Raw genomic sequence first — 14,632 nt, 5'->3', positions numbered from 1 at the left:
TTTGTACCAAATTTCATCAAAATCGGATCATTTTTGCTCGAGTTATCGTGCTGACGGACACATATATATATATAAATATATATGAATTTGAACGGATGGTGTTTTTGGCCTCTAGGGACCTCAAAACGAAAAAAAAAAATCGGTCCCGCGTCCAGGTCTTACCATGAGTACTACGGTAATAGCTTATTCCCTATATGGGAAATTCGCTAAAACGAGAATAGAATCTGATAAATAAATTACTATAAGTACAGTACTGTATACAGTAAATAATATTAAAAAATAACCACACACCCCTTGTGGTGTCAACACCAATGGGATTCCTCTCTTCTCGATGACTTTAACTGACTCTACGGATTACCGAAATGCTTGGTGGCAAGTATTGTCACAACTTCTTGCCTTAATTTTGTCGTGCAAGTTGGGATGTTGGTTTTACAAATACGACTTGCCTACTAATAACTCTGTCTCTTGATAATCGACAAATTTTTGAAGCTCGCCAATACCATTTGCCCTTTCAGGTGGCTCTTGTATAGTGAAGACTTGAAACAGATTCTTATTCATCCAATATTTGGTCTCACTAGGAATACGATAACAAAAACTGTATCTACTGAGCCCACAACTGACAATTATACAATTATTTGTCTCATAATGTGTTACACCAACTCAAATACCCTGACTCCTATTGATCAGGAGATAGATCTATCAATATACATTCCCAGTAACTTCCCACCTAAGGTATATAAGGATTGTTTCTCCGTGCAGTGAAAATAGTTTTTTTGACACGGAAGTGATGAACGTATAGGGAACTTGTCTAATTACAGATTCTTTTTCTAATCCACCTTCATGCCATAGTTACTGACATTTCCTTCATTTTTCCACCTTGTTAGCTTGTAAACAATAACATGATCAAATTGTACAGAACAACCGTCTTTAAACAGCAAATGCTCCTCCAGATGAAAAATAAGGGAACCAGTGATAGTAAATCCTTAATTTTCTGAACACACCAATTCTATTTTCTTATGACTGGAACACATACAATGAATGCGGCATTCATTGAGAGCTGAATATTTACTTGTGGAAAACTAGTTGTCTTGGTATTTGCCGATTTCCAAACTGAGATACCCACACATTCGGAGCAGTCTGTTATTTGGTTTGATGTTGGCAAAAGACTGACTTGGAGTGAGAAACGACAAACAATAACGTCCCCCAAATGATGAGTAGGTACACCAACACCCATCCACATTATTTGTGATTCGGCAAATAAACTGTCCGTTGCTCAGAAAATTCTGCATGTGCCAATCCTTTAAGCTTCTCAGTAAAATCACCATTCCTATCATATTGTTTGAACAGATCTAAAAAACCTTTTCTCATTAAACCTGACTTCTGGAATGGTAAAAAGAAAAAAAGTTGATACAAAAAATGTTTACAATAAATCCATGTTCATAGTGAACTAACTATTCTCCTACAGAAAAACATGGCTCTTACAATTTCTATTGGTTAACTATCCAGCAGTCTACAATCTATCTATCTATATATTAATAGGCAAGCATGTTTCTTTAAAACCTTTTTTCTCAGCTCGTGTGCATCGCAGGGAAAATCTACGCATACCGTTAGAAAGATATTTTTCTGTAGGTGTGCAGAAACCATTTAAAAATTTAAATAGGCTCAGAAATAAGCACAAAAAATGAATTTGAAATTTGAATAAAATTAACATGGGCTTTATGGGTTGTCATGCTGGTGACGAAATAACAACGAAATATAAACAGAAAATCAAAACAAATAGAAGAAATGCCAATCACATGTTTTATTTACAGTGTGGGGTGAAAAAAGAGAAGTCTGTACATTATATATTTTTGGTCGAGTTTCGACCACTGGACGACCTCTAGTATATGTTAATAAGTAATGAAATTAATTATCCGAGTATTTTCTAATTGGCACTACATACAATCGTTACAATTTCTGTTACACTATTTTGTACAGTCTATCTAGTTGATGTAATTAAATTAAACTGAACTGAGAATAGCAATTTAAAATTTTGTTTTTGAATCCGTAATTTTTGTGCCAAGAGATGGCCGAATTTGAAGCAAAATTTAAATGTTGTACTAGTGATAAACTGATACAGTTATAATAACATTAATGAGCTGAATGTGTTTGTTATATTAGAGTCAGTATAGAGTGCTACGTAGAATGAGTGGAATATGATCAATTAGCCATGCTGAAAAGCTTATTGCCGTTTGAACAATTAGTGTATCAATGGTTGGTGTAATATGTTTCATATCGACACATTGATTTGTTTTCTTTAATATGTTTTTGTCAAAGTCTTGTCTGTCTTAAATATTTTTTACAGTTGGATTTATAGAACACTTTAAAGCTACACACTTGATAAACCTCCTAATGCATCACTTTGTGATTTGTGTCTAACTTCATGTTTCGCAGAAAAGTAAATATTTTGTATAATTCTGTATCATTTAACTCCTTTTTGTGAGATTCTTTTTTTCTTTTTTCTTTTCTTTCTGAACCTCGCAGGTCGTTTAGGGGCCCGCGAGGTTGAGATACCCTTTTCTCCTAAAACCTTCCGTAAAACCGATCCTTTCACGGATGTTTTTCTCTCCTGACAATTTTTTTAACACAATGTGTTGGTAGATACTTTTATTCTGCCAAATTTACTCAAGTTTTAACTTTTAATTAACAATATTGTTAACGAAACGCCACCACCCACCACTATCACCCGATGATGTGTATTGTCCGTGTGGTTGTGTTGCTTCATGTTAGGAGCTGTGCGCCTGCTGCCGGGGCGACACACGCCAGCCGCTCCCTCCTCCACCACTACCCGCTCACGTGTAACTCAGCTGACTGTAGATCACTTGATTTTGATAGAGACCATGCGGTTGACTCATCAGCGGTGCCTGTCGTGAGAGGCTTTGTTTGGTTCTGCCTGTACTGTAATGTGGGTCATTGCATATATTGACAACAATTTGCTCTGTGCACGTTGCCCCCTAGTTTACATCTATTATTTGAGTGTGTAATGTGATGGACTTTGTGATTACAGTATGAGATATAAACTTTTTCATTTTGAAACGTTATGAACATTTAAGTGGTGCAGGAAAACGAAAAAGGAGAGCCCAGAAACAGCAAGTTGATGCGGCACAAGTGCAAAGGCATCCCAAAATCCTATATATATTTTTTAAATCTTGTCAGTGATTTTCCATCTACATCAGAACATCAAGACACTCTGATTGAAAAAGATGTTGTGGTAAGTGAAGAAACTTTTTATGTTACTGAGGAAACACATGATAATTTTGACGCTAAAAAGAGATAAATAAATAAAATAATAAAATAGAAACAACGGTAAATATTGACTCAGAATCAGGAATTAGTGAACACGGGAATAAAAACAATCTAATTGAACCAATTGACAGTGACAGTTCTTGTTGTAACCATTTGTCGGTCAAAACGTTGCATGATTGGATAAGTTTTGAGAAGGAATATCCAACAGACCGTAGACACTTTGGAAACAAAATAACGAACGAGATAAAAAATTCATAATAATAATGGTCCCTGCAAACCTCGCGGTCCTTTTCCCATAACCAAGATATCAGATCTTTTTCTATAACAATATTATGAAACTCAAACAAAAACTGGACTTAAAATTTCAAGGGAATGGCTTTGCTATTCACAGAAAAATTACACAGTTTACTGCCTTTAGTCAGTTTACTGTCTTGCTGGTTGTTTAGCGAAAGAAAGGGTTCATTGCTGTCTCCGTGGACAGACGAGGGAGTACAAGATTGGAAAGGCCTAAAAAAAAATTGATACACATGAAAAAAGCGCCATGCATTTGAACACATGTTGTGTATCGGATGGACAACGCCGGTATGAAATCAGAGCTGAAAACAGGAAACCAATAAATGGGTTAGTATGTTAGATCGAATTGTCAATGTCACTCTTACTCTGGCAGGTTCTAACTTGTCCTTTAGAGGTCATACAGAAGTTGTAGGCAAACCCAACAGTGGTAACTTTTTGGCAGTCATTGATTTATTGAGTAAATACGATCTTGTGCAAGAACAAATAGTAAATGTACCTAAATAAAGTAATAAGTATATGAGTCCGGCAATCCAAAATGAGTTGATAAATCTTCTATCAACAACAGTCCAAAACACAATTTTAAAAGAAATTAATTTGCTCAGTTTTTTTTCTATTATTATGGATACTACTCAAGATATCACCAAAACGGATCAACTGAGTCAAATAATCAGATATGTGTCAATATCTAAGGATGAGTCCGGAAGGCCTACTAGTTCAGAAATCAATGAAAGGCTTTAGAGAAGTAAGCGACCAAACTGGACAAGGCTTAGAAAAAGAAAAAAATACACAGTCTTGAGGAGAAAAATTTGGTGTTGTCAAAATGCAAAGGACAGGGCTGTGAATATGTCAGGAGTGTATCAAGGGGTAAAATCTAGGATTGAAAGAAAACAAGAAACAGCAAAGTACATTCATTTTGCAGCTAATAATTTAAATTTAGTTCTGAATGATGCCTCCTAAGTGAACAACTTTTCAACAACCCCAAGAGTAGAAGAACTCCTGGAAGGCTCAAGTTGAGATGGAAAGATCAAGTAAGAAGAGACCTTGGAAGAATGGGAAGAAGAGAGGAGGAAGCAATAGATCAAGAAATCTGGAGGCAGTGTGTTGGCGAGGCGAAGTACCTCCTTGGGTACCAAGAGCCACGTCAGTAAGATTCTTACTTGCAGCAAAACCAAAAATCTCTAAGTCTGAGTTTTTTCAGTTGATAATTTTCCAACTTTGCAATTTTCAATTTTTATTTAATCTCATTTTTATTCATTTCACCAACTACTTCTACTTCAACTATAGCCATCAGTCTTCTGTCAAAAGTGCAGCTAATAATTTAAATTTAGTTCTGAATGATGCCTCCTAAGTGAAAAACACCTTTTTCAACAACCCTGAGAGTAGAAGAACTTCTGGAAGGCCCAATTTAGATGCAAAGATCAAGTAAGAAGATACCTTGGAAGAATGGGAAGAAGAGGGGAGGAAGCAATAGATCAAGAAATCTGGAGGCAGTGTGTTGGCGAGGTGAAGTACCTCCTTGGGTACCAAGAGCCACGTCAGTAAGATTCTAACTTGCATCAAAACCCAAAATCTCTGACAGTCTTGAGTTTTTTCAGATGATAATTTTCCAACTTTGCCATTTTCAGTTTTTATTTATTCTCATTTTTATTCATTTCACCAACTTCTTCAACTATAGCATCAGTCTTCTGTTAAATCTTTCATTTATCCATTTTATATTAAATGTTTTCATGTTCCAGCTATTTATGCCGCTTGGAGGGAAACTGATGCAGAGAAGAAGAAATCAGGAACAGAAACCTACATTAAAGAGACGCTCCCATTTTACTTCAAGAAACTTGATGAAACTGTAAAAGAAAATGGTGGTTATTTGGCGAACAAGAAGGTAAGTTAGTAAGCTGAAATAACAGTGCTTAAAAATGGGATGAATTATTATGTTTTTAAGTACATAACTATCATTCAACTACCAATATTTTAGGGCATTGTTCCTGAGAAACATATTATCTAAATATCATATTTAAATTGTCCGGATGTCCTTAGTTACTCACACAGCCACTATTTCGTTTTATTCAGTAGTTTTTTTCTTTCTAAAAAGTGGTCAAAGATACGAAATTAAAAATTTGCGCAAACATTTATGTCAACTAAACAAACCTAAAAAAAAATTATGCAAATTTTTCAAATTCATAAAACAAATGGTGACCATTTAAAACTTTTGTAAAATCAACGGTTTTTGAGTTATTTAGGAAACTAAATTTGGAAAAAAGTGAAAAAACTAAATGGCGACTGTGTGAGTAACTAAGGACTCCCGTACAATTTAAATATTAGATATTTTTCTTACTCAGGAACAATGTCCTAAAATATTGGTACAGAGTTCCAGGACACCCTGTAGTATATTCACCCTAACAGTACATCTAAACAGAGGAAGTTTTAAGTCCCTAGAAATATTTAAGACAGGTGAAGACTCTGTCTCTGATGACTGTGACTGTGATCGCAATCATAAAGTGTAAAAAACCTCCCATTAGTCTTAACAGGTTGTCAGTAAATCTAAGTTGTTTGTTTGCTGGATGTGGCAAAACCTCTCCGCATAATTGTTAGCCACTTTCCTAATTTGGGCTGAAAGCCAGACAACAATTCAATGTAAAAACCAAGAGAGGTATATAGATTACGATTGACTTAACTTTTTACTTAAGTCTGTGCTTAAGGTTTATTTAAATGTAAACTTTTTTTTAAATTTAAAAACAAAATATTTGAATATTGACATCTTTATTTATAATTCATGGTTTGATGTTTTAAGTCAACTTTAGTAAGTGAAACTAAGTACATACAATAGATTATATACCGTACTGAGAAAATCTATTGATGTTTATTCAGTAAATAATAATTATTTAAAATGGGCTAACCTTAAGTGAATATTAAGCTTTTTTAAAGGGATGTTTAAGTTAACTTTTGCACAGAAACCTGTTTGGGAAAGCATTTTCTGAAGTCTTTGGACATTCTCAGCGCTTTCCTAATTCTCCATTGACATTGCAAGTTAAATGACAAACCTATGACCTATGTATTTCTATTTAAATAGAATTATCAATTATTTAAGATTATCTGCCATTATCTGCGTATTTTAACCCAAATATGAGTGAAGTATGAGTGGCGCGATCTTGTAGTCTTGTTAGTGACTAAGGCCGACATATTCCTTTGACACAGCTGTTAATCAATAGCCCAAACAGCTAATGGCAACCAAGGACCTACAGTTTTATAGTGGAATCCGAACCACATTTTTTCCTTGGTATTAAAGAATTAGTCTAATTATCAGGATAGAACTGCAGATAGTCGTAGTACTCACTAGTGCGGACGTTAGTCCACACCAGGGAGTATCGCACAGTGCATCTCTATAAATATCCACAATTCGTTACCTCCTATAGCTGGATTACTGGACAACGCCACCGTCCCAATGGATTTGAAGTGGTCCAATCTTTTTACGTAATTTTTCCAAATCTATTGGTCTTCAAAAACAATTTTCCAACCCAACAATTAGTTGTTTCAGGTTTAGAAGCCTATGTGAGCATCATCCAGAATAAAATTATTAAATATTGGTAGGTCAGTAGCACGATACCTACACATACAGCTTTACAAACTGAGGCAAATCCATAAAATCCTTGTTTACTTCCAGTCATTTTCCTGCAGCAACAATACCTAACAACTAACGCAGCTGCTAACAACAAATTATTGTCAGAAGACAACTCAGCACTATGACAAAGTACTAACGGGCTGCTCTGGTGACTCAATCAATGGAAATTATGACATTTGCAAAAAGATAATATCTTACCAACAATAATATCCCACAATTGCCTAGAAGCGTGTAACTTCTAGCAAATAGGTGTTATAGGTTTTATCCTGGTTTGAAGAAAATGGGTTTCAGCTCAACCAGGAAAAAACCCAGACATTGGTCTGCAGTCTGGCAAGAAATGTCCCACCTAATGAACCAGTTAAGCTACTTGGATTCCATCTGGACAGGAAATTGGCGTGGAACAATCACATAGGCGACATTAGCAGCAAACTTTCTAGGATGTGCTGTCTTCTGCTCAAGCTGTGAAATTTTATTACTGAATAGTACCTGCTTAACATCATGCCATGTTCCACTGTCATGTAAACTATGGCCTACTACTTTGGGGTCATGCCGTTGATGTTGAAGACATATTAGTGTTCCAGAAACGTGCTGTAAGAAATATTACATTTAGTGACCACCTTGCCCACTGCAAACCCATCTTTGCAAGGCTGGGGATATTCACGGTTTATAGCTATTAATCCTCGTATGCTCACTGATGATCCATGACCTTTGCGACAAGTTTCAACATCGTTCAGCGGTTCATGACCACCAGACTAGGCAGCGCGGGTTGCTTGATGTGCCGAGGGTTAGGCTGACAAGATCCCAGAAGAGTTACAACACGGGAGCAATTCAAATCCATAACAAGCTGCCCAACTCTATCAAACAGCTTGAGTGTAGCCTAAGCTTTTCTTTAAGAAGCTGGTCCCTCTACTCAAGTCAAGAACCTACTATTCCCCTAAAAGAGTTTTATAAAGACATTTTCCCAGTATTTTCTGACTGATCCGCCTATCCACATGCCAATTTTGTAAATATATGTTTTTTTGTATTTAGGTCAGTTTGTCTAAATGTATAATTTTTATTTTGAAAGTATGACACCAATTACTTTTGGGTAAAAGATGAAGATACGGTAGTAACAATAAAAATTATGTTAAGTTTACATTGACTTAAAACCGCATTGCTTGCCTAAATAAAGAGAAAATTGAGCTTTAGTTACCACGCACAAAATGTAAACAGACCTAAAAAATACCACATTTATTTATCAACAACAATCATTGACGAACAACCCAACCTCAAATAAAATAATAGGATAAGATTGATGAAGTGTAGAGTTAGGCTTTTCAGTTTGTCTAATGTTCTTTCGAAATGCACGTCCCAAAAGAAGGGAATGATATTTAGCAGGCTGCTAAATAGGCCTACGTAAAATGGTAACCGTTGGGGTCATTCCATATGAAATCAACCAAAAAAAATTATTTTCAACCTGACCATCTTGGATTTTGATGAAATTTTGCATACTTGTAGTATTTTGAGTCCTGAATCCAAATATGCTTTTAAAAAAAATCTATCTTTTGTAGTTTTTATGATATAAATATTTGAAAATGGTAAAAATTGGCGTTTTTTACCGTGCGCGCAAATCTAAAATGTTGTCTAGGATGAGTTCTATTGGTCCTATCAAGTTGTACAATGGCTCATTTTAAAGAGGATTCAAATGCCTTTAATCTGATACCAAACTCAACCTACTTTGGTAAAAATTAATTTTTTTTGAAAATTTCAAAATATGTTTTTGAAAAAAATTTTAAGATAGTGTTTTTTGAAAAATTTGAAAATTACATATGTTAAAGAATGTAATCTAGTAAGTACATTATAAAAATTTCAAAATGGGATGATAATGGGATCAGCAGTTATGATAAAAATACTTTACTATGGTTCACTGTTTCCAAGCATTTTGGCGCATACAGCAAGTACTAACCTAAATGTATCATTAAATAAGAGTCTATTAATTATATGATTAAAATTAAAAATATCTGCCTATATTTGAATTGTGTATGTCATATTTTGCTATAAAATAAACTAAATCTAGCAAGTAAACAACTTTATTCAAGTTAACAGAGTTATTTAAATCCACAAATCAGTTTTCACTATAAATATTTAAATTGTTAAAGTGAGAATACACTATTTATACTTATGAGAAGACATTCCTCAAAACTAAATAAATATCATGGAATATTATGTATAGTTTCAATAATAAGGTTACTACAGGATTTAAATAGATTGATCACAGTAAATTGTGTAACAAAATTATACATGCTTGTTTGACATGTCTCTCTCTTGTCCCAAGAGGAAAGACAAGCAAACATGGACCAATGGGTTTTGGTTCAGGTTCGTCAGTCTTTTCCAGTTAGTTGTGTTGCAACGATTTACTGTAATCAATCGACAAGAGGAAAGACTGACAAACATAAGTTAGACCTGTGTACCTGTCAAACAAATTACAACTTCTCAAGACCGGGTCGCTACTGCCGAGGTGGGTCGCTGCGACCTGATAGTGTAAACGTAAAGTGCTTCACAATGTGATTTTGCACAGATCTAGTGGCTGACTAGCGTCTCCAGCCTAGTGAAAAAGCAGACTTAAAGATTGATTACAGTAAATCGTTGCAACACAACTGGATATTACTGAGGAACCTGAGCCAAAACCCATAGGTCCATGTTTGTCTGTCTTTCCTCTCGTGACAAGAAAGAGAGACAAACAAGCATTGATAATTTTGTCACAAAATATACTGTGATCAATCTATTTAAATCCTGTAGTAACCTTATTATTGATACATAGATAATATTCCATGATAATTATTTAGTTTTAGGGAAATGTCTGCTCATAAGTATAAATAATGTATTCTCACTTTAACAATTAAAATTTGTATAGTGAAAACTGATTTGTGGATTTAAATACCACAAACCACATTTCTGTATAACTTCTATTTTGATATGTCAAAAATTAAAAAAAGTTACGGAGAATTTTCAAAATGTCCGTCCGGTTATTTTTTAACTTTGCAAGGGTAGCCTATTTTTTAAATATCATAGCAGTCAAATAAAGGAATTGGATTATGGCTGCTAATAATAACTAAAGCTCAAAACATCTGTTTTCATTAGAAAAATCATTTTAAAAAATAACACTTAGGCCTAAAACCCAATTTTTTCTTCATGACCGGGAAATTTTGCTCCAGAACTAAGGGTCGCGACGCCATAAGTAAGGGTCAGCAAATCGGGTAATTTTTTCTTTCTTTTTTTTAAAGTTATTACTGCTTATAAAGTAATCAAAGCAGGTATTTTCTTAATCCCAGATAAATGGGCTATTCAATTATGTTAAGTCATAAATCATAAACTTACTGGGTTTGCTGTAGACATGGAAGTTTGGACGACTTTTTTTTACAAACAAATTTCAGTGAAAAATAAGTATTTTTGTAGAACCATAGTATGCACTATTAAATATTTTTTTAAGTAGAGTATATTTATCTGGGAATAGAAAATTATAATAAACATTATCATTTAAAGATAAAATTATTATGAAAAAAATAAAATATGAAATGTGGAAAGTTTATTCAAAGTAGCCCCCATGTTCAAAGGTTGACGGAAACTCTGTTAACTTGAATAATGTTGTTTATTTGCTAGATTTAGTTTATATTACCCTATAGCAAAATATGACATACATTTAATTCAAATATAGGCAGATATTTTTAATTTTAATCATATAATTAATAGACTCTTATTTAATGATACTTTTAGGTTAGTACTTGCTGTATGCGCCAAAATGCTTGGAAACAGTGAACCATAGTCAAGTATTTTTATCATAACTGCTGATCCCATTATCATCCCATTTTGAAATTTTTATAATGTACTTACTAGATTACATTCTTTAACATATGTAATTTTCAAATTTTTCAAAAAACACTATCTTAAAATTTTTTTCAAAAACATATTTTGAAATTTTCAAAAAAAATTAATTTTTACCAAAGTAGGTTGAGTTTGGTATCAGATTAAAGGCATTTGAATCCTCTTTAAAATGAGCCATTGTACAACTTGATAGGACCAATAGAACTCATCCTAGACAACATTTTAGATTTGCGCGCACGGTAAAAAACGCCAATTTTTACCATTTTCAAATATTTATATCATAAAAACTATAAAAGATAGATTTTTTTTAAAAGCATATTTGGATTCAGGACTCAAAATACTAAGGTAAGTGCCCCAAATACCGACAATGTACTAAATACCGACACAGCCACATTTCATAACAAAACATAATGTCCTTGTCGTCTCTACCGGCTATATTGTAAGCCAGATGCGTTTGCGATGTTTTTTTCTACAAGTAAGAAGAAGAAGATATGAGTTCCCTCCTTTTCTGAGTTCGTTATGACAAGTTTCGTCTGCCGGTGCACGACTACGGTGATTTCAGGTAAGAATCTTACAGGTTTTCACTACGAACATTGGGATTTGCTTTAGCGAATAAGTAATTTGTCATATATGTGTTAGTATTAACTTTAATATTTATGTGAATCTAGATACTTAGGTTTTTAAATGTGTAATTCAAATCTTGCTTTTAACGGTTTCTTGTAATTTTTTGGCCGGTGTCGGTATTCAGAGCAAGTTTTCGTCATTTTGCCAAATACCGACATGGCGTTGTCGGTATTATTTTCATGAATAATTTACGAAAAAAAATACCGACACTTGACTTTAAAACATGTTTTGCTATCGTATTTCATATTTATAATCATGTATAGCATTTTAATATGCTGTGGTCTTAGTCGTTTTTGTCCTTTTTCTAATCACGTTTTATTTTTATTTTTTAGAATGCCTCCAGCGAAAACGCCACCCCCGAAAAAAAGGAAGCAATATGCAGACGAGGACATGCAAAATGCCATTCTGGCTGTAAGAAGTGGTGTGGAGACAACTTCGTCGGCGGCCAAACGTTTCGGTGTTCCTCGAGTGACCCTTCTTGACAAGATCAACGGCCGCTATGAAGAGAAGTGCAAGCTGGGGAGAAAACCTCTTCTGTCAGACGTCGAAGAGGAAGTTTTGGTCCAATGGGTTCTGGCTTGTAAAACAAAAGGCTTTCCAGTCACTAAAGAGCAACTTATATTCAGTGCTGGTCGCATGCTTGCCAAATCAGGAAAGCCGAACCCATTTGTCAATCAAAAGCCTGGTAGACGTTGGTACGAATTGTTTATGGGCCGCCACAAGAATCTGGCAGTCCGGGAGTGCCAGACTCTGACAACTTCCAGAGCTGCCATCACTCAAGAAAGTGTGGCCTCTTGGTGTGCCGAAGTGAAGACCTACTGCCAAGAAAACGATTTGATGGACATATTCCAAGACCTTCGTCGGGTTTTTAACTGCGACGAAACTGCATTCTTTTTAAGTCCCAAAACGGGGAAAGTTATTGCAGCCAGAGGGGACCGAAGTGTGTACAACATATCTGGAAACACAGACAAGGAAAACGTCACAGTTCTAATGACTGTGAGAGCAGATGGGGAGGTAGCACCACCAATGATTCTATACGCTTACGAGAGAATCCCTTTGCAAGTAGGGATGGCTGTGCCAGATGGGTGGGGTTTGGGGAAGAGTGAATCAGGTTGGATGACATCTGAAGCTTTTTTTGAATACATGGCCAACACATTTGAACCTTACCTAACTGCAAATAATATTCCGAGACCTGTGATAATGTTCATGGATGGCCACGTATCACATCTGTCTCTTGAGCTTAGTGAGTTTTGTACCTCAAAGAAGATTGAACTTGTCGCCCTTTTGCCCAATGCTACACATCTGCTGCAGCCTCTAGACGTCGCGGTTTTCCACCCACTGAAAAATGCGTGGAAAAAAGCAGTGTCCCAATGGAGGTTTGACCACTCCTCACAAAAGCTAAAGAAAGAAGACTTTCCTCCGATGCTGCAGTCAGTGATTGAAAGGACAATCAAGCCAGAAACCATTCAGAATGGTTTTAAAACATGCGGTCTAGTTACGTTAGATGTCAATGACATTGACATGACCAAAATTGTAGGTAACTTGGCCCAAAACCCAAAACCCCTAACACAACAGTCTAATGTAGAAACCGAGAGAGTAAACATCTGCCTCGCTCATCTTGAGAAGAAAATAGGCCATGACAGGTTAAAGGCGTTTAGACATGGTGGACCTATAAAGCGTCGTGATGAATCGCTGTATGAAGTGTGGAGGAGCATTCGGCAAGACCTTAAAACAAGCATTGACCAAAGTAATTGTAGTGATTCTAACAAAACTACAAACTCTGTTGAGGAACATCGACCTCTTGATTTTGTAAATAGTACCCGCATGGATATGGAAGAGGTTGTCTGCAACGACCCAGACGACCCAGATGATCCAGATCCAATGATGCCCACAACAATCCAACAAGAGCCAAACGTCCTCATCGATTGTTCATCAAATATTGAATTAGAGGAAGAAATATTTGTGGACGAGGGACTTTTTGAAGATCTAGGATTGGATGTATCAATGGGTTTGGAACTCGATCTCCCTGTTACCGTGGTGTCCGAACCTGTTCAACAAATCCCTGCCAACATTGGATCGACCCCACCTGTAACATGTGCCAGGGCAGTTACCCCTACATCTCGGCCATCGACATCTGTTCAAGAAGACGCCCAGCCATCTACATCTGCTGTCCAAGAGGACACAAGCAGTATTCCGTCGCCCTTCAAAGACTGCGTATTTTGGCCTGGGCCCAAAAAGGAATCTGGGATTAAAAGGAGGACAAAAACGGCAAAAGTCCCTTCAGTAATAACATGTATAAAATGGAAGGAGTACCGAAAGACATTGGTGGCTGAAAAAGAAAAAAAAGAAAAGGAAATGGAAGAAAGAAGACAAAAAAGAAGAGAAAAACAAGAAATGAAAAAAGTGGCCATGAAAATTAAAAAAGAAAAGGTCAGTGGGCCTAGAAAAAAGACTGAAAAGGAAGATGTTTCCCCACTTTCGTCCGACTCCGAAGATCTAGGATTGGATGTATCAATGGCACCAAGTGCATTCAACATCGACAAGGTGCCTGTGAATCCGAAGCTCTGCTTCGAGGACTTTAGTGTTGGGAAGTGGGTGATTGTTCCATATGGCACCAAGCGGTACATAGGCCAGCTACTTGATGTCAACGGCGAGGAGAAGACTGGCAATATACAATTTCTTGCCCAAGTAGGAGATACATTCGTTTGGCCAGAGAATGACGACGTCGACGAGGTTCCTCTCGACGAAATTGTCACAATTTTAAGTGAACCAATTTTTGATCGGCGTGGACATTATAGATTTCAGTTGTAAGAGATAGAGAGTGTGTGTGTTTGCTTGAGTATTTTAACATTTGTACAATATTTTAAAGCATTCTAAGATCTGTGTGTGTGTGTGCGTGTTTTATTTTTATATTTTCTATTTGTATTTGTTCTTCTATTTGTCTGTGTATAT

General features: G+C 35.7%; 1 protein-coding gene across 1 annotated transcript in view; it reads left to right on the top strand.

The window, feature by feature from the left end:
* LOC128985630 (glutathione S-transferase-like) overlaps positions 1 to 14,632 on the top strand; it is a 37,149-nt gene that overhangs the window by 16,573 nt on the left and 5,944 nt on the right. The window contains exon 4 of the mRNA XM_054405358.1: positions 5,316 to 5,458. Within this exon, the coding sequence (XP_054261333.1) occupies positions 5,316 to 5,458 (143 nt within the window). The remainder of the gene's footprint in view (positions 1 to 5,315; positions 5,459 to 14,632) is intronic.

The sequence above is a fragment of the Macrosteles quadrilineatus genome, unplaced genomic scaffold (genome assembly GCF_028750875.1).
Source record: "Macrosteles quadrilineatus isolate MER2022 unplaced genomic scaffold, UCM_ALF_1.0 Scaffold_2__2_contigs__length_208266976, whole genome shotgun sequence".
In the NCBI taxonomy this organism is placed as follows: domain Eukaryota; kingdom Metazoa; phylum Arthropoda; class Insecta; order Hemiptera; family Cicadellidae; genus Macrosteles; species Macrosteles quadrilineatus.
This window is presented reverse-complemented; position numbering and strand designations above follow the sequence as displayed.